Source organism: Maniola hyperantus, chromosome 11 (assembly GCF_902806685.2).
Source record: "Maniola hyperantus chromosome 11, iAphHyp1.2, whole genome shotgun sequence".
Lineage (NCBI taxonomy): Eukaryota > Metazoa > Arthropoda > Insecta > Lepidoptera > Nymphalidae > Maniola > Maniola hyperantus.
Genome location: NC_048546.1, coordinates 23,039 through 43,811, shown reverse-complemented (window position 1 = coordinate 43,811; position 20,773 = coordinate 23,039). Strand labels below are relative to the sequence as shown.

Genomic DNA, 20,773 nt, shown 5'->3' with positions numbered 1-20,773 from the left:
TTATGGAGGAAAAATGCCTTATTTTTAAAATTTCTACGTTTTTGTTGAAAGGCAAAAACTGCCTTTTGGGGTTGGAGCCTGGAGGGCAGAAAGTATGTTAGGTCGTATTTGCAAAACGCTTAGTATTATATCGACAGATTTGGTAACATCGCCAAGGTTCGGGCACTCGGCACTTGGCAGTGATATCCGAACATTGTAATCTGTCGGGGTTCCGGCGCCGCGGGGCTTCGGCAATCAGCCCGCGCAAATCACGATATCATTTACCCCTAATTATATTACGTACACCCCAGAGCGCCCGGCGCCCGGCGCCCGGCGCCCGGCGCCCGGCGCCCGGCGCCCGGCGCCCTAGGCAGGCATACCATAGGCGACTCTCTAGCAGCCATATTAAAAAAATTACTAACTAACTACTCCGTCAATTATGAACCGATTTTGATGATTCTTTTTTTGTTTTGTAGGACATACTTCCGAGGTGGTCCCATTTTAATTTAGTAAAGATCTGATGAATATCTTCGGAGATGGAGAACGGAACTCCTCAACGGATAAGAGTAAATTGCTCGCGATCAGTGTAATAGCTTAGTAAACAGTAGGGTTTTAACCAGGTATAGCATATTTTTAACCGACTTGAAAAAAGGAGGAGTTTCTCAATTCGAATGTGTCTTTTTGTATGTTTATTACGCGATTTCTTCGCCAAATATGAACCGATTTATAATGATTCTTTGAAACAGTAGGTTTTTAACCAGGCATATCATATTTTAGTACAATGGGGCCACTAAAAATTGTGAAATAAAAAAATTTCAAAAAAAATAAAAACCGACTTCAATATCCACCAACACTAAAAAGTAAAAAATAATTTAATTTATTACCCAATATATTATGTATACAAGAGTTATTGTAGTTCTATAGTAATATTTTTTGGAGTCGGTGCCAATGAGGAGTCGCAAAACACTATGAAGAGTAGGTAGGATAGACGGTTCGTGCGGCTAATTGGCACCGGCTCCAAAAAATATTACTAAAGAAATACAATAACTCTTGTATAATTTTATAATATAGTAAGTAATATTTTTTTTTTTTATGTTAAATTCATATAGAATCCGGTTCCGGTGTAAGCACGAGGTATACTTACATGCGACTACCGACTACCTAGTATGATTCTCATATGTATAGTTTTACGAGAAAGTACCTAGAGGCTCCAGTAGGTATGTATCTACCTACTCCTAGATCAAAGAAAGTAAAAAAATCCTGCGAATCGGTCCAGAAATTTCTAAGAAATTGGAATAGATAAACCTAGAAGAAAAAATTGCGCTAAATTGAGAACCGCCTCCTTTGTGGAAGTCGGTTAAGTCCACCGAGTGGACGTTTCCACTGCATCGACACTCAAATCTATAATAGTTTAACAGTAAAACATGGAACTTTGTTGACGTTAGGTAGGTTATAGGTACCTACTTATTAACAATGACTATATAAAATATACAATAGGCACAACTGAAATAATAAGCCATGACGCACATGTGAGAGAAGTACGAGCAAGTAGCAAGCAGCAAGTAGCAAGTAGCAAGTAGCAAGTGGCGACTGAAACAAGTTGGCGAATGTTTGCTGACGAGGAAAACGAACAGCTGGGAATCCGTTGTCAATTATGATTTGTGAATTTGTGATTGCAACCTAAAAACTAACTCACTACTTACTAAGTAAAAATAAGTAGGTACTTAGCATATTTTCATTATTTAACTAGCTGATGCCCGCGACTTCCCGGAAAATCAGAATTTCGTGGGAACTCTGATTTTCCGGGATAAAAGAGTAGCACATTCGCAGTAGCCCAGGTCTTTTACTAAGTATATCCATGCAAAACATCACGTCCATCCGTTGCGACGCGATTGGAGGATAAACCAACAAACAAACTCGGTTACTAAAGGACCAATTCTAAAATTTGTCTGATATGTACTTATTGACATCCTCACTTGACACTTGACACTCGACACTCGACACTCGACACCCACACGGGGCTGTTCATAGTTGTCATGAACCACACAGCTTAGCCTCTACGGTGGTCGTCCGATCGTCCCACCTGCGACCCTAGGGCCTAGTGCCTAGTAGCAGGTCTCCTACTACCTACCTACTAGGTACATACAGCAGCTTTCGAAGTGCGGAACTTTGGTCTCAATCCTATGATACTGCCTACAGTCTTTGTCTGCGCACGGACAACGTACAAGCAAGTAAACCAGACAACTTTCAGTTTTATATAACAGTAGATGGAGATCAGAACATCTCAAACGTAGGCAACAATACAGCTCTGCGCTCCAGCAGGTCCGCGCGTCAGACGTTCCTCCGACGGACAATAGCAGTGTGCATACAACGACAAGAGTACACACAAGTTGTGATAGCTGATTGTGCGGCTAACAGTGAGTTATTGAAGAGTTTGATAAACAAATAGTGCATTGTGCGTCGCGCGTCGGGCGCTAACCTCGCCTTGTCTGCACGAGTAGCAAGTTGCAGCAGTGTCCACCGTGCACCTGCCTGACGCCTGTGTCACATCACAGGTAGCGCCGCGGGTCGTAGGTATAGCGGCGTCGGGCGCTAACCTCGCCTTGTCTGCACGAGTAGCAAGTTGCAGCAGTGTCCACCGTGCACCTGCCTGACGCCTGTGTCACATCACAGGTAGCGCCGCGGGTCGTAGGTATAGCGGCGTCGGGCGCTAACCTCGCCTTGTCTGCACGAGTAGCAAGTTGCAGCAGTGTCCACCGTGCACCTGCCTGACGCCTGTGTCACATCACAGGTAGCGCCGCGGGTCGTAGGTATAGCGGCGTCGGGCGCTAACCTCGCCTTGTCTGCACGAGTAGCAAGTTGCAGCAGTGTCCACCGTGCACCTGCCTGACGCCTGTGTCACATCACAGGTAGCGCCGCGGGTCGTAGGTATAGCGGCGTCGGGCGCTAACCTCGCCTTGTCTGCACGAGTAGCAAGTTGCAGCAGTGTCCACCGTGCACCTGCCTGACGCCTGTGTCACATCACAGGTAGCGCCGCGGGTCGTAGGTATAGCGGCGTCGGGCGCTAACCTCGCCTTGTCTGCACGAGTAGCAAGTTGCAGCAGTGTCCACCGTGCACCTGCCTGACGCCTGTGTCACATCACAGGTAGCGCCGCGGGTCGTAGGTATAGCGGCGTCGGGCGCTAACCTCGCCTTGTCTGCACGAGTAGCAAGTTGCAGCAGTGTCCACCGTGCACCTGCCTGACGCCTGTGTCACATCACAGGTAGCGCCGCGGGTCGTAGGTATAGCGGCGTCGGGCGCTAACCTCGCCTTGTCTGCACGAGTAGCAAGTTGCAGCAGTGTCCACCGTGCACCTGCCTGACGCCTGTGTCACATCACAGGTAGCGCCGCGGGTCGTAGGTATAGCGGCGTCGGGCGCTAACCTCGCCTTGTCTGCACGAGTAGCAAGTTGCAGCAGTGTCCACCGTGCACCTGCCTGACGCCTGTGTCACATCACAGGTAGCGCCGCGGGTCGTAGGTATAGCGGCGTCGGGCGCTAACCTCGCCTTGTCTGCACGAGTAGCAAGTTGCAGCAGTGTCCACCGTGCACCTGCCTGACGCCTGTGTCACATCACAGGTAGCGCCGCGGGTCGTAGGTATAGCGGCGTCGGGCGCTAACCTCGCCTTGTCTGCACGAGTAGCAAGTTGCAGCAGTGTCCACCGTGCACCTGCCTGACGCCTGTGTCACATCACAGGTAGCGCCGCGGGTCGTAGGTATAGCGGCGTCGGGCGCTAACCTCGCCTTGTCTGCACGAGTAGCAAGTTGCAGCAGTGTCCACCGTGCACCTGCCTGACGCCTGTGTCACATCACAGGTAGCGCCGCGGGTCGTAGGTATAGCGGCGTCGGGCGCTAACCTCGCCTTGTCTGCACGAGTAGCAAGTTGCAGCAGTGTCCACCGTGCACCTGCCTGACGCCTGTGTCACATCACAGGTAGCGCCGCGGGTCGTAGGTATAGCGGCGTCGGGCGCTAACCTCGCCTTGTCTGCACGAGTAGCAAGTTGCAGCAGTGTCCACCGTGCACCTGCCTGACGCCTGTGTCACATCACAGGTAGCGCCGCGGGTCGTAGGTATAGCGGCGTCGGGCGCTAACCTCGCCTTGTCTGCACGAGTAGCAAGTTGCAGCAGTGTCCACCGTGCACCTGCCTGACGCCTGTGTCACATCACAGGTAGCGCCGCGGGTCGTAGGTATAGCGGCGTCGGGCGCTAACCTCGCCTTGTCTGCACGAGTAGCAAGTTGCAGCAGTGTCCACCGTGCACCTGCCTGACGCCTGTGTCACATCACAGGTAGCGCCGCGGGTCGTAGGTATAGCGGCGTCGGGCGCTAACCTCGCCTTGTCTGCACGAGTAGCAAGTTGCAGCAGTGTCCACCGTGCACCTGCCTGACGCCTGTGTCACATCACAGGTAGCGCCGCGGGTCGTAGGTATAGCGGCCGTCGGGCGCTAACCTCGCCTTGTCTGCACGAGTAGCAAGTTGCAGCAGTGTCCACCGTGCACCTGCCTGACGCCTGTGTCACATCACAGGTAGCGCCGCGGGTCGTAGGTATAGCGGCGTCGGGCGCTAACCTCGCCTTGTCTGCACGAGTAGCAAGTTGCAGCAGTGTCCACCGTGCACCTGCCTGACGCCTGTGTCACATCACAGGTAGCGCCGCGGGTCGTAGGTATAGCGGCGTCGGGCGCTAACCTCGCCTTGTCTGCACGAGTAGCAAGTTGCAGCAGTGTCCACCGTGCACCTGCCTGACGCCTGTGTCACATCACAGGTAGCGCCGCGGGTCGTAGGTATAGCGGCGTCGGGCGCTAACCTCGCCTTGTCTGCACGAGTAGCAAGTTGCAGCAGTGTCCACCGTGCACCTGCCTGACGCCTGTGTCACATCACAGGTAGCGCCGCGGGTCGTAGGTATAGCGGCGTCGGGCGCTAACCTCGCCTTGTCTGCACGAGTAGCAAGTTGCAGCAGTGTCCACCGTGCACCTGCCTGACGCCTGTGTCACATCACAGGTAGCGCCGCGGGTCGTAGGTATAGCGGCGTCGGGCGCTAACCTCGCCTTGTCTGCACGAGTAGCAAGTTGCAGCAGTGTCCACCGTGCACCTGCCTGACGCCTGTGTCACATCACAGGTAGCGCCGCGGGTCGTAGGTATAGCGGCGTCGGGCGCTAACCTCGCCTTGTCTGCACGAGTAGCAAGTTGCAGCAGTGTCCACCGTGCACCTGCCTGACGCCTGTGTCACATCACAGGTAGCGCCGCGGGTCGTAGGTATAGCGGCGTCGGGCGCTAACCTCGCCTTGTCTGCACGAGTAGCAAGTTGCAGCAGTGTCCACCGTGCACCTGCCTGACGCCTGTGTCACATCACAGGTAGCGCCGCGGGTCGTAGGTATAGCGGCGTCGGGCGCTAACCTCGCCTTGTCTGCACGAGTAGCAAGTTGCAGCAGTGTCCACCGTGCACCTGCCTGACGCCTGTGTCACATCACAGGTAGCGCCGCGGGTCGTAGGTATAGCGGCGTCGGGCGCTAACCTCGCCTTGTCTGCACGAGTAGCAAGTTGCAGCAGTGTCCACCGTGCACCTGCCTGACGCCTGTGTCACATCACAGGTAGCGCCGCGGGTCGTAGGTATAGCGGCGTCGGGCGCTAACCTCGCCTTGTCTGCACGAGTAGCAAGTTGCAGCAGTGTCCACCGTGCACCTGCCTGACGCCTGTGTCACATCACAGGTAGCGCCGCGGGTCGTAGGTATAGCGGCGTCGGGCGCTAACCTCGCCTTGTCTGCACGAGTAGCAAGTTGCAGCAGTGTCCACCGTGCACCTGCCTGACGCCTGTGTCACATCACAGGTAGCGCCGCGGGTCGTAGGTATAGCGCCGTCGGGCGCTAACCTCGCCTTGTCTGCACGAGTAGCAAGTTGCAGCAGTGTCCACCGTGCACCTGCCTGACGCCTGTGTCACATCACAGGTAGCGCCGCGGGTCGTAGGTATAGCGGCGTCGGGCGCTAACCTCGCCTTGTCTGCACGAGTAGCAAGTTGCAGCAGTGTCCACCGTGCACCTGCCTGACGCCTGTGTCACATCACAGGTAGCGCCGCGGGTCGTAGGTATAGCGGCGTCGGGCGCTAACCTCGCCTTGTCTGCACGAGTAGCAAGTTGCAGCAGTGTCCACCGTGCACCTGCCTGACGCCTGTGTCACATCACAGGTAGCGCCGCGGGTCGTAGGTATAGCGGCGTCGGGCGCTAACCTCGCCTTGTCTGCACGAGTAGCAAGTTGCAGCAGTGTCCACCGTGCACCTGCCTGACGCCTGTGTCACATCACAGGTAGCGCCGCGGGTCGTAGGTATAGCGGCGTCGGGCGCTAACCTCGCCTTGTCTGCACGAGTAGCAAGTTGCAGCAGTGTCCACCGTGCACCTGCCTGACGCCTGTGTCACATCACAGGTAGCGCCGCGGGTCGTAGGTATAGCGGCGTCGGGCGCTAACCTCGCCTTGTCTGCACGAGTAGCAAGTTGCAGCAGTGTCCACCGTGCACCTGCCTGACGCCTGTGTCACATCACAGGTAGCGCCGCGGGTCGTAGGTATAGCGGCGTCGGGCGCTAACCTCGCCTTGTCTGCACGAGTAGCAAGTTGCAGCAGTGTCCACCGTGCACCTGCCTGACGCCTGTGTCACATCACAGGTAGCGCCGCGGGTCGTAGGTATAGCGGCGTCGGGCGCTAACCTCGCCTTGTCTGCACGAGTAGCAAGTTGCAGCAGTGTCCACCGTGCACCTGCCTGACGCCTGTGTCACATCACAGGTAGCGCCGCGGGTCGTAGGTATAGCGGCGTCGGGCGCTAACCTCGCCTTGTCTGCACGAGTAGCAAGTTGCAGCAGTGTCCACCGTGCACCTGCCTGACGCCTGTGTCACATCACAGGTAGCGCCGCGGGTCGTAGGTATAGCGGCGTCGGGCGCTAACCTCGCCTTGTCTGCACGAGTAGCAAGTTGCAGCAGTGTCCACCGTGCACCTGCCTGACGCCTGTGTCACATCACAGGTAGCGCCGCGGGTCGTAGGTATAGCGGCGTCGGGCGCTAACCTCGCCTTGTCTGCACGAGTAGCAAGTTGCAGCAGTGTCCACCGTGCACCTGCCTGACGCCTGTGTCACATCACAGGTAGCGCCGCGGGTCGTAGGTATAGCGGCGTCGGGCGCTAACCTCGCCTTGTCTGCACGAGTAGCAAGTTGCAGCAGTGTCCACCGTGCACCTGCCTGACGCCTGTGTCACATCACAGGTAGCGCCGCGGGTCGTAGGTATAGCGGCGTCGGGCGCTAACCTCGCCTTGTCTGCACGAGTAGCAAGTTGCAGCAGTGTCCACCGTGCACCTGCCTGACGCCTGTGTCACATCACAGGTAGCGCCGCGGGTCGTAGGTATAGCGGCGTCGGGCGCTAACCTCGCCTTGTCTGCACGAGTAGCAAGTTGCAGCAGTGTCCACCGTGCACCTGCCTGACGCCTGTGTCACATCACAGGTAGCGCCGCGGGTCGTAGGTATAGCGGCGTCGGGCGCTAACCTCGCCTTGTCTGCACGAGTAGCAAGTTGCAGCAGTGTCCACCGTGCACCTGCCTGACGCCTGTGTCACATCACAGGTAGCGCCGCGGGTCGTAGGTATAGCGGCGTCGGGCGCTAACCTCGCCTTGTCTGCACGAGTAGCAAGTTGCAGCAGTGTCCACCGTGCACCTGCCTGACGCCTGTGTCACATCACAGGTAGCGCCGCGGGTCGTAGGTATAGCGGCGTCGGGCGCTAACCTCGCCTTGTCTGCACGAGTAGCAAGTTGCAGCAGTGTCCACCGTGCACCTGCCTGACGCCTGTGTCACATCACAGGTAGCGCCGCGGGTCGTAGGTATAGCGGCGTCGGGCGCTAACCTCGCCTTGTCTGCACGAGTAGCAAGTTGCAGCAGTGTCCACCGTGCACCTGCCTGACGCCTGTGTCACATCACAGGTAGCGCCGCGGGTCGTAGGTATAGCGGCGTCGGGCGCTAACCTCGCCTTGTCTGCACGAGTAGCAAGTTGCAGCAGTGTCCACCGTGCACCTGCCTGACGCCTGTGTCACATCACAGGTAGCGCCGCGGGTCGTAGGTATAGCGGCGTCGGGCGCTAACCTCGCCTTGTCTGCACGAGTAGCAAGTTGCAGCAGTGTCCACCGTGCACCTGCCTGACGCCTGTGTCACATCACAGGTAGCGCCGCGGGTCGTAGGTATAGCGGCGTCGGGCGCTAACCTCGCCTTGTCTGCACGAGTAGCAAGTTGCAGCAGTGTCCACCGTGCACCTGCCTGACGCCTGTGTCACATCACAGGTAGCGCCGCGGGTCGTAGGTATAGCGGCGTCGGGCGCTAACCTCGCCTTGTCTGCACGAGTAGCAAGTTGCAGCAGTGTCCACCGTGCACCTGCCTGACGCCTGTGTCACATCACAGGTAGCGCCGCGGGTCGTAGGTATAGCGGCGTCGGGCGCTAACCTCGCCTTGTCTGCACGAGTAGCAAGTTGCAGCAGTGTCCACCGTGCACCTGCCTGACGCCTGTGTCACATCACAGGTAGCGCCGCGGGTCGTAGGTATAGCGGCGTCGGGCGCTAACCTCGCCTTGTCTGCACGAGTAGCAAGTTGCAGCAGTGTCCACCGTGCACCTGCCTGACGCCTGTGTCACATCACAGGTAGCGCCGCGGGTCGTAGGTATAGCGGCGTCGGGCGCTAACCTCGCCTTGTCTGCACGAGTAGCAAGTTGCAGCAGTGTCCACCGTGCACCTGCCTGACGCCTGTGTCACATCACAGGTAGCGCCGCGGGTCGTAGGTATAGCGGCGTCGGGCGCTAACCTCGCCTTGTCTGCACGAGTAGCAAGTTGCAGCAGTGTCCACCGTGCACCTGCCTGACGCCTGTGTCACATCACAGGTAGCGCCGCGGGTCGTAGGTATAGCGGCGTCGGGCGCTAACCTCGCCTTGTCTGCACGAGTAGCAAGTTGCAGCAGTGTCCACCGTGCACCTGCCTGACGCCTGTGTCACATCACAGGTAGCGCCGCGGGTCGTAGGTATAGCGGCGTCGGGCGCTAACCTCGCCTTGTCTGCACGAGTAGCAAGTTGCAGCAGTGTCCACCGTGCACCTGCCTGACGCCTGTGTCACATCACAGGTAGCGCCGCGGGTCGTAGGTATAGCGGCGTCGGGCGCTAACCTCGCCTTGTCTGCACGAGTAGCAAGTTGCAGCAGTGTCCACCGTGCACCTGCCTGACGCCTGTGTCACATCACAGGTAGCGCCGCGGGTCGTAGGTATAGCGGCGTCGGGCGCTAACCTCGCCTTGTCTGCACGAGTAGCAAGTTGCAGCAGTGTCCACCGTGCACCTGCCTGACGCCTGTGTCACATCACAGGTAGCGCCGCGGGTCGTAGGTATAGCGGCGTCGGGCGCTAACCTCGCCTTGTCTGCACGAGTAGCAAGTTGCAGCAGTGTCCACCGTGCACCTGCCTGACGCCTGTGTCACATCACAGGTAGCGCCGCGGGTCGTAGGTATAGCGGCGTCGGGCGCTAACCTCGCCTTGTCTGCACGAGTAGCAAGTTGCAGCAGTGTCCACCGTGCACCTGCCTGACGCCTGTGTCACATCACAGGTAGCGCCGCGGGTCGTAGGTATAGCGGCGTCGGGCGCTAACCTCGCCTTGTCTGCACGAGTAGCAAGTTGCAGCAGTGTCCACCGTGCACCTGCCTGACGCCTGTGTCACATCACAGGTAGCGCCGCGGGTCGTAGGTATAGCGGCGTCGGGCGCTAACCTCGCCTTGTCTGCACGAGTAGCAAGTTGCAGCAGTGTCCACCGTGCACCTGCCTGACGCCTGTGTCACATCACAGGTAGCGCCGCGGGTCGTAGGTATAGCGGCGTCGGGCGCTAACCTCGCCTTGTCTGCACGAGTAGCAAGTTGCAGCAGTGTCCACCGTGCACCTGCCTGACGCCTGTGTCACATCACAGGTAGCGCCGCGGGTCGTAGGTATAGCGGCGTCGGGCGCTAACCTCGCCTTGTCTGCACGAGTAGCAAGTTGCAGCAGTGTCCACCGTGCACCTGCCTGACGCCTGTGTCACATCACAGGTAGCGCCGCGGGTCGTAGGTATAGCGGCGTCGGGCGCTAACCTCGCCTTGTCTGCACGAGTAGCAAGTTGCAGCAGTGTCCACCGTGCACCTGCCTGACGCCTGTGTCACATCACAGGGAGCGCCGCGGGTCGTAGGTATAGCGGCCGGCGGGCGCTAACCTCGCCTTGTCTGCACGAGTAGCAAGTTGCAGCAGTGTCCACCGTGCACCTGCCTGACGCCTGTGTCACATCACAGGTAGCGCCGCGGGTCGTAGGTATAGCGCCGTCGGGCGCTAACCTCGCCTTGTCTGCACGAGTAGCAAGTTGCAGCAGTGTCCACCGTGCACCTGCCTGACGCCTGTGTCACATCACAGGTAGCGCCGCGGGTCGTAGGTATAGCGCCGTCGGGCGCTAACCTCGCCTTGTCTGCACGAGTAGCAAGTTGCAGCAGTGTCCACCGTGCACCTGCCTGACGCCTGTGTCACATCACAGGTAGCGCCGCGGGTCGTAGGTATAGCGGCGTCGGGCGCTAACCTCGCCTTGTCTGCACGAGTAGCAAGTTGCAGCAGTGTCCACCGTGCACCTGCCTGACGCCTGTGTCACATCACAGGTAGCGCCGCGGGTCGTAGGTATAGCGGCGTCGGGCGCTAACCTCGCCTTGTCTGCACGAGTAGCAAGTTGCAGCAGTGTCCACCGTGCACCTGCCTGACGCCTGTGTCACATCACAGGTAGCGCCGCGGGTCGTAGGTATAGCGGCGTCGGGCGCTAACCTCGCCTTGTCTGCACGAGTAGCAAGTTGCAGCAGTGTCCACCGTGCACCTGCCTGACGCCTGTGTCACATCACAGGTAGCGCCGCGGGTCGTAGGTATAGCGGCGTCGGGCGCTAACCTCGCCTTGTCTGCACGAGTAGCAAGTTGCAGCAGTGTCCACCGTGCACCTGCCTGACGCCTGTGTCACATCACAGGTAGCGCACTACTCGGGGCAATCTGTTCCTCTTTCCCTCTCAGTGAGGAACGCCACAAAACGTAAGTTGTTTGTTCAACGCGCAAAGAGGAGCCTTTGAAATCGACATCCCAAAGTCAAATCATTTATTCATTAAAATATATATTGGAGGGTCGATATTGAAAGAGTTCTTACTGTCTGTAGACTCCGTGAAAAGAAACGTATGAGTTTTACTCTACGGAAGGTAGCCATCTTTATTTTAGTTGTCAGAGTTGGACTTTGACACGCACGAATTTTGTTGTCGTTCACAATTTTCTCTCGCGTTAAATTAATTAAGTATCAGATTATAGCTTAGCTAATTATTATTCTTTGAGATAGGTAGGTAGTTTCTTAATCGTGATATTTAATTCGGTGATTGTGATATAGTTAGAACAGTAATTGTTCGATGCTAATGTACATTGTGTTAAATCGTAACATCTAGTGCCATCCGGTGACTTTGTCTGCAAAGCACTATTAATAATGTTCGCGTAGTTGTTTGACGAATATGGAATACTAATTATTGGTGAATATTAGAGTAATTCGTGAGTTAACGTTTGGCTCAGTGGATATTATAAGGACATCCGTTAAGGTTATTTCTGCAGACGCTAGTGATTTAGAGTGTAATTGGAGATATACCGGCAGTTGAGATAATGATTAGTTTGAAGTGATAGTTTAGTGTGATAGTAACTTGAAGTTAACTTTGATAGTAGGTACCCGCTTTAGAATCGTATAACCCGGTTGGTAAAGAATCATTGATGACCCTCGAGTAATGTTGAAATGGATTAGACAATGAGTTGCCCATGAGATCGAGTAGCTTACATTCTACCTGGTTTCTGTTGTGATCGCTTATTTGGGTGGATAGTAGTCGTGGCGCGTGTGGCGCACGATGCTATGGTGTTCTGTATGCAGATGTGCACAGAGTGGAGAAGGTAGAGCTATTGCGATATTCTGAATTAGTAATGAGAAGTCAATTATAAGATCTGGTTTAGATCGTAAGAGAGTCGATGCAATGATCCTTTTAAGAGCGTTCATGAAGTTGTGATTGATTACCTTGAGATGATTAGATAACGGAGTAGGTCGTGACTTGATTGAGAGGTTGCAATAGCAATTGCGCCCTAATCACATGATGTAGTGTTTAGCTCAGGCTAGCTAGTTTAGAGTGAGGTGAGGGGTCGCTGTGAGGTGTGGTTGGAGGCGACCATAGGTAGGGTTAGGTTAGGGTGATCTGGTTGTGTTACGTTGATGGTTCCCATGTGCGATACGTTACTGAGAACTATTTGTAAAGAACATGGATTAAAGTACCTACTTATTAATTACTACCTTCTGATGTCGGCTAAAGATGAATAATAATTATCAGCCATCCTCCTGTTCTCCGACATATATATTTAAAAAACCGTCTTCCAAAACCACATACACGTGTAGAAACAAAAGTTATTTTTTACTTTGTTCTGGTTTTGGAAGTCGGTTTTTAAATATTTTATTTTATTTTAAGCTTTTTATCTCTCTATCTACTAATTGTTTGTTACCTAAAATATTAATTCACCAGCAAAACTTTCCAAATCCACACGGCTTAGGAGTTCAGTACCTTCCAGCATCAGTTGTCGTCGAGGAATTAGGACTTGGAGTCCAAGCAGAAGTCGTTGCTTGGTACCTAAAATATTAATTCACCAGCAAAACTTTCCAAATCCACACGGCTTAGGAGTTCAGTACCTTCCAGCATCAGTTGTCGTTGAGGAATTAGGACTTGGAGTCCAAGCAGAAGTCGTTGCTTGGTACCTAAAATATTAATTCACCAGCAAAACTTTCCAAATCCACACTGCTTAGGAGTTCAGTACCTTCCAGCATCAGTTGTCGTTGAGGAGTTAGGACTTGGAGTCCAAGCAGAAGTCGTTGCTTGGTACCTACAATATTAATTCACCAGTAAAACTTTCCAAATCCACACGGCTTAGGAGTTCAGTACCTTCCAGCATCAGTTGTCGTTGAGGAGTTAGGACTTGGAGTCCAAGCAGAAGTCGTTGCTTGGTACCTAAAATATTAATTCACCAGCAAAACTTTCCAAATCCACACGGCTTAGGAGTTCAGTACCTTCCAGCATCAGTTGTCGTTGAGGAGTTAGGACTTGGAGTCCAAGCAGAAGTCGTTGCTTGGTACCTACAATATTAATTCACCAGCAAAACTTTCCAAATCCACACGGCTTAGGAGTTCAGTACCTTCCAGCATCAGTTGTCGTTGAGGAGTTAGGACTTGGAGTCCAAGCAGAAGTCGTTGCTTGGTACCTACAATATTAATTCACCAGTAAAACTTTCCAAATCCACACGGCTTAGGAGTTCAGTACCTTCCAGCATCAGTTGTCGTTGAGGAGTTAGGACTTGGAGTCCAAGCAGAAGTCGTTGCTTGGTACCTAAAATATTAATTCACCAGCAAAACTTTCCAAATCCACACGGCTTAGGAGTTCAGTACCTTCCAGCATCAGTTGTCGTTGAGGAGTTAGGACTTGGAGTCCAAGCAGAAGTCGTTGCTTGGTACCTACAATATTAATTCACCAGCAAAACTTTCCAAATCCACACGGCTTAGGAGTTCAGTACCTTCCAGCATCAGTTGTCGTTGAGGAGTTAGGACTTGGAGTCCAAGCAGAAGTCGTTGCTTGGTACCTAAAATATTAATTCACCAGCAAAACTTTCCAAATCCACACGGCTTAGGAGTTCAGTACCTTCCAGCATCAGTTGTCGTTGAGGAGTTAGGACTTGGAGTCCAAGCAGAAGTCGTTGCTTGGTACCTACAATATTAATTCACTATAAACACTTCCTGAATCTTGATAACTCAGGCGGGCAGTTATAACCCTGCAGCATCAGGATTGAGGAGTTGGAAAACTAAAACTACGAGGGTTGAGAGTTGTCTCATTGAACCTCGATCTTAGAAAAGTCTGTCGAGTACCAACTCGATGTATTAGATTCGATATAATAACACATGGTCATCATTCACTGACGCACGTGCCCCTCGTGTGTTGCAGATGTACAGCGGCGCGCTGCTGGCCACGGCGGCGCGGCTGGCGTGGGACCCCAGCACGTACGCGTGGTTCCGCTTCCTGTGCGCGGCGCAGTACCGCGTGTCGGCCGCCTACGTGCTGGCGGCGGGGCTGTGGCTGGCCGCGCTCGTGTGCCTGGCCACGGCCGCGCGCGCCGCCGCGCTGCGCGCCTACGCGGGCGGCGTGGCGTGCCTGGCGGCCAGCGAGCTGGCGTACGGCGCCTGGATGGCGGCCTCGCTGGCGGAGTGGTGGGGCAGCGCGCCCGAGGCCGAGCTGGCGCGCCGTGGCCTCGACCTGGTGCACGACCTCAAGCCCGCGCTGCTCGCCGTGGACCGCTACCGCGACGTGGCGCGCCCCGTCTACGACATGATCGAGGTGCGTCACTCGTCACTCGTCACGTCCACTCGTGCGTGGCTCCGCTTCCTGTGCGCGGCGCAGTACCGCGTGTCGGCCGCCTACGTGCTGGCGGCGGGGCTGTGGCTGGCCGCGCTCGTGTGCCTGGCCACGGCCGCGCGCGCCGACGCGCTGCGCGATGCGCCACGGCCGTCGTGACATGATCGAGGTGCGTCACTCGTCACTCGTCACGTCCACTCGTGCGTGGCTCCGCTTGCTGTGCGTGGCGCAGTACCGCGTGTCGGCCGCCTACGTGCTGGCGGCGGGGCTGTGGCTGGCCGCGCTCGTGTGCCTGGCCACGGCCGCGCGCGCCGACGCGCTGCGCGATGCGCCACGGCCGTCGTGACATGATCGAGGTGCGTCACTCGTCACGTCCACTCGACGCACTACTTCATCTCTTGCGTCAACTCGCTCATTTTGTCTTCCATTCCGCCTGGCCTCTGACTTCGGTAGGTAAGGTGAGTCTCTTCTACGTCGTGCTCCACGCATTATTGCGCTTCTGATGTAATGTTGAGTGTCTCATCCCGCTCATGCCTGATGGCAAGTACTGCACAATTCATCTTTGCTGCTTCTACAGCTATTGCTGAAGCCAATACTTTATTTTTAAAAATCCTCTTCCTGTTAGGTTAGTACTAATAAGTTCAATACTTCCTGCAATATTTTTTGTCGTATAGCTTTATCGTGTAATCTGCACACAAATTGACTCCATAAATTTGTCAAATGCCTGGAACTTTTTCATAATTTTTAATTCCGTAATTAGTGGTTGCCATTTTGTTTCTATTTTGTTTATTATTTATACCTTTGTTTGTTCTCACGATAAAATGAGACCGCGCGTGGGTCTTCTGAGACAGATCTCCTTAGTTTTAAAATTCCGCAACACTGTGGCTAATTCCTTTGTACACAATCTCTGAACTAAACTAAAATATCACGTCTAAATCTATTGCTATCCCTTTCATAATGTTGCTTGCGGAAAAGGAAAGCACTAGAATTAGACGTGATATTTTAGTTTAGTTTAGAGATTGTGTACAAAGGAATTAGCCACATTGTCCCTGTTAATAAGTCTCTATTCATACCTAGTCGGCAGTCGGCTACATACCTCGAACCTAATTGTCGTAATGGATGTCCGATGTGGGCGTCGCGCGTCGTCAATGAGCCTCTGTTGAACAGTTTCGATGTCCTGCCACGGAGTCGCCAATTGACTCAATTGGCCGACAATACACCGATAGTCGATACCGGAGCGACTCGCCCGCATTCCGTACGAGTCTGTAACGCGGAGGCGGCGGACAATTGCCGTTACGATATACCTACGTAAGATAGGGTTGGTCGTGTCATTTGAGTGGCTATACTAGCACACTAGTGTCACTTGTGTACGACGTAACGTAATGTGCTTGTTGCAGGAAGTAGAGCGCGAGGCGCCCAACAACGCCGTCGTCATCGTCGTGTTCTGCGTCGTGGCCATGCTGCTGCAGGTGAGCATTGACCACACCACCACCACACCACCACACCACCACACCACCTGTAAGGGTGGTAAATTGGGCGGAATGGAAATATACCCGGATACGGAATAATCTACCACCTTACAAAGATAAAAGGAAAAAAATAATTTACTTTACTTGATCTATCTACCTAGTAAAGAATAGAAGCTAGCCGTCGACTCCCTTGTAATGTATATGAGGTGTTATAAATGAAATTTGCTAGATGTTAGGCAAAATTGTTTTTAATGTAACTTTTACCGGGGTCGCTTAATACATAATGATGGCTAATAATGCTTAGTTATTCTAGCTTAATGCCAAGACTTAATTTAGATACATTAGAATGCCTTAGGTAGATAGTACATAAAATCTATGTTTTAAATTTAAGATGCCATTGGCATGGAATAGACAATGGGGCCGATTCTCTAGTACACAATCTCTAAACTAAACTAAAATGGCACGTCTAAATCTATTGCTATCCCTTTCATAACGTTGCTTGCGGAAAAGGATAGCACTAGATTTAGACCTGTTAATTTAGTTTAGTTTAGAGATTGTGTACAAGAGAATTGGCCCCAATGACACAGTAAAATTCATAAAATTGTTTCAAAATAAAAGCTCAGTAGTAAAGACAGGGTTCTTACTGTACACATACACTAAGAAGGTTCACTAAACTGTTCCAGGATACAAACATTTGCTTACTTGTAGGTGCGAAGACTGCAATGTAGCTGGACGGCATCGGCCAAGATCCAAAACTCAATTTATTTGATTCTTCACAACCGAAATGTTTCATTACAAAGATTTTCACCAAGTCTTATCCATAGGAATTAAGTTGCCAACGTGAATGTGCAAAACCGTAAAACGTAAATTGCAAAACGCAAAAGAAACGAAAAGAAATAAATACGGAAAAACGAAAACGAAAACGAAAACCCTGCAACAAAGAAAAACAAGGTTATAATTTGTGCTGTGTGAAAATTTCGACACGTGGAATTTTCCGATCAAACACAACTCACCTATTGAACTCCTGGCCACCAATGGTTTTCAGGAATCCACCCACAACCCATTATCCTCATTTATTTGGGAAAGTAAAATAACTGGAACTGAAAGGAAATCATGAAATTAGGATTTTCTCTAACCAAACCGCCATTTTGTCGAATCCACATTACTTGATTTTTCACTCACCATAACTGATGAAATATTGAAATACGTTAGGATGACTAAATTTATAACAATTGTATTTTCCCAGGCGAAGCCATGGGCGAAAGAGAGTGAGATTTTCCTGGAACGAAAAAATTCGTCTTCACATGTTGACTCCAGAAAAATTCTAAATCTCACCAATCGGTGTTGCCAGACGCAACCCGAGTGTGGCCGCTCTCAGTTAGTTTGATCATAAAGCCAATTCATTTTTGAATATTTGCGGAACCTAAGGATATATTATAAGAACCGTTTTGTTAATGACTTAACAATAAACAAATGATATTATGGTTTTTTTTTAATTATTTTGTTTTATTTTTACGACAATTGACAACGAAGCAAACGCCATCTATTGTGGCTCGAATGAACTCTGAACATCGACCCACGCGTAGTTCTGCACCTTGATGCTAGGTGGCACCAACATACTTTGAACAAAATAGATTTTTATTAAAAGCGAGACGCTAGTTAGTAGTTCAAAATTTACAACGTCACACACCACACCACCACACCACCACACCACCACACCACCACCACACCACCACACCACCACACCACGACACCACCACCACCACACCACCACACCACCACACCACCACACCACCACACCACCACACCACCACACCACCACACCACCACACCACCACACCACGACACCACCACCACCACACCACCACACCACTACACCACCACACCACCACACCACGACACCACCACCACCACCACACCACCACACCACCACACCACCACACCACCACACCACCACACCACTACACCACCACACCACCACACCACGACACCACCACACCACCACACCACCACACCACCACACCACCACCATACCACCACACCACCACACCACACCACCACCACACCACCACACCACCACACCACCACACCACCACACCACCACACCACCACACCACCACACCACCACACAACCACACCACCACACCACCACACCACCACACCACCACATCACACCACCACACCACCACATCACACCACCACACCACCACATCACACCACCACATCACACCACATCACACCACCACATCACACCACCACCACATCACACCACCACACCACCACACCACCACACCACCACACCACCACACCACCACACCACCACACCACCACATCACACCACACGCCGCACATACTGTATCGAATCACAATCATTAAACATTAATTAAGAGATGAGGTTTTTTTAGATCGTAAGATTAAACTTACAAGTTAAATAAAATTGGATCCTTTTATTCCGGACGTTTTCTTATCCAAGAAATCAAAGATAAATCTTTGATTTTTCTATCAAAGATAAATCTTTGATTTTTAGTTGAGATATCTTAAATAATTGGAAGAGAATTTTCTTTCGTTTGTTTCTTAGCCGACTTCCAAAAAGAAGGTGATTCTCAATTCGGCCGGTTTTTTTTAATGTATGTACAATGTACACACCTATATTTTATCGAGTATTCTTCCAAAACCACTACAAAGTAAAAAATAAATTTTGTTTCTACACGTGTATGAAGTCGGGCGAGCATAATAAAAGATATTAAAAATTAAACGTGAAGCTCGCTCAATTTCAATATAGGTACCTACATACGTAAAAACAAAATATTTATTTTTTACTTTGTAGTGGTTTTGGAAGTCTGTTTTTTAATGAAACAGCTCCAACGTATGATATCGTAACGTATGACGTTCCAGATCGCGGCGTTCGTGATGGCGCGGCGGCTGGCGCGGCGCTCGGAGGCGGAGGCGCGCGCGATCGCGGCGCGCGGCGCGCTGGCGGGCGAGCGCGCGTGCGCGTGCGGCGCCAAGGCGCGCGCCGCCAGCGCCGACGACGACAGCGACGCGGACGCGCGCGACGCGCCGCGCGCCGCCGGCTGGCGCAGGAAGGCCAACCTGCGCATGTACACCATACTAGACAAGATTTTCTAGCAGGTACAAATCCTACCTCCGTCTTCCCGCGCTCCAGCGAGGCGCTCGCGTGTCCCGTTCACCCGTAGGAAGTTTATATTATGTCGGCGTCGGAGGGCCGCCTAATATATAACAATTCGTTATACGACTACTCGCAACTAGGGCTTTGTTTTTATAAAGATACGATGTTTGCAGGAGGAGACGGCGCCGACGTCGGCGTCCCCCCCGCCGCCGAGGGAGCGCGCCGCGCCGCGCGGGCCCGCGCACCGGCGCCCGGCGCGGCGGCGCGGCGCGCGGGCTCGGCCGCCGCGCGCGCCGCCCCCCTTGCCGTCGCCGGCCGCGTCGCGCGATGCGCGCTGGGACGCCGTGCACGCGCAGTTCGCCGCCAGCCGCCGCACCGCGCCGCGCGCCGCGCCGCTCGCCGCGCCGCTCGCCGCGCCCGCCGCCGTGCTCATCCTGCGCGCCGACCTCTAGCCGCTCGACGAACGATTCTGCACGAGTATACGAAGGAGGCTGCCGTGTGATTCCATTTTGTTATATTTATTGTTAAATTGTACGAGAGAGAGGGAGAGGGAGTTGCTCCCTATTATATTGTAACATTAGGAGATACCACTTTCAAGTGCAGGCTGTTTAGCACGCACCTATGACGTCACACACGTGGCTGAATCCAAGCGGAAGGTATCTAATAGGTACCTAAGTATTATATCATTAAATTGTTCCAAATACATATTTGACCTTGTGAATAGATACATTATAGGTATATTTTGAGTAGATGTAGTGTAACGCCGATGTCTGGATGCGCGATGTAGTGTAACGCCGATGTCTGGATGCGCGATGGAGTGTAACGCCGATGTCTGGATGCGCGATGTAGTGTAACGCCGATGTCTGGATGCGCGATGTAGTGTAACGCCGATGTCTGGATGCGCGATGTAGTGTAACGCCGATGTCTGGATGCGCGATGTAGTGTAACGCCGATGTCTGGATGCGCGATGTAGTGTAACGCCGATGTCTGGATGCGCGATGTAGTGTAACGCCGATGTCTGGATGCGCGATGTAGTGTAACGCCGATGTCTGGATGCGCGATGTAGTGTAACGCCGATGTCTGGATGCGCGATGTAGTGTAACGCCGATGTCTGGATGCGCGATGTAGTGTAACGCCGATGTCTGGATGCGCGATGTAGTGTAACGCCGATGTCTGGATGCGCGATGTAGTGTAACGCCGATGTCTGGATGCGCGATGTAGTGTAACGCCGATGTCTGGATGCGCGATGTAGTGTAACGCCGATGTCTGGATGCGCGATGTAGTGTAACGCCGATGTCTGGATGCGCGATGTAGTGTAACGCCGATGTCTGGATGCGCGATGTAGTGTAACGCCGATGTCTGGATGCGCGATGTAGTGTAACGCCGATGTCTGGATGCGCGATGTAGTGTAACGCCGATGTCTGGATGCGCGATGTAGTGTAACGCCGATGTCTGGATGCGCGATGTAGTGTAACGCCGATGTCTGGATGCGCGATGTAGTGTAACGCCGATGTCTGGATGCGCGATGTAGTGTAACGCCGATGTCTGGATGCGCGATGTAGTGTAACGCCGATGTCTGGATGCGCGATGTAGTGTAACGCCGATGTCTGGATGCGCGATGTAGTGTAACGCCGATGTCTGGATGCGCGATGTAGTGTAACGCCGATGTCTGGATGCGCGATGTAGTGTAACGCCGATGTCTGGATG

General features: G+C 53.0%; 1 protein-coding gene across 3 annotated transcripts in view; it reads left to right on the top strand.

Moving 5' to 3' along the window:
* LOC117986639 (uncharacterized) overlaps positions 1-19,318 on the top strand; it is a 40,293-nt gene extending 20,975 nt beyond the window's left edge. Inside the window, exons 1-5 of one of the 3 annotated variants that reach the window (XM_069501698.1) lie at positions 11,192-11,388; positions 14,060-14,449; positions 15,865-15,936; positions 18,832-19,068; positions 19,240-19,318. In XM_069501698.1, the coding sequence (XP_069357799.1) occupies positions 14,060-14,449; positions 15,865-15,936; positions 18,832-19,065 (696 nt within the window). In that variant the 5' untranslated portion in view covers positions 11,192-11,388 and the 3' untranslated portion in view covers positions 19,066-19,068; positions 19,240-19,318. The other 2 variants (XM_069501699.1, XM_034973512.2) reach the window with 2 other exon arrangements.
* The last annotated feature ends 1,455 nt before the right edge of the window (positions 19,319-20,773 follow it).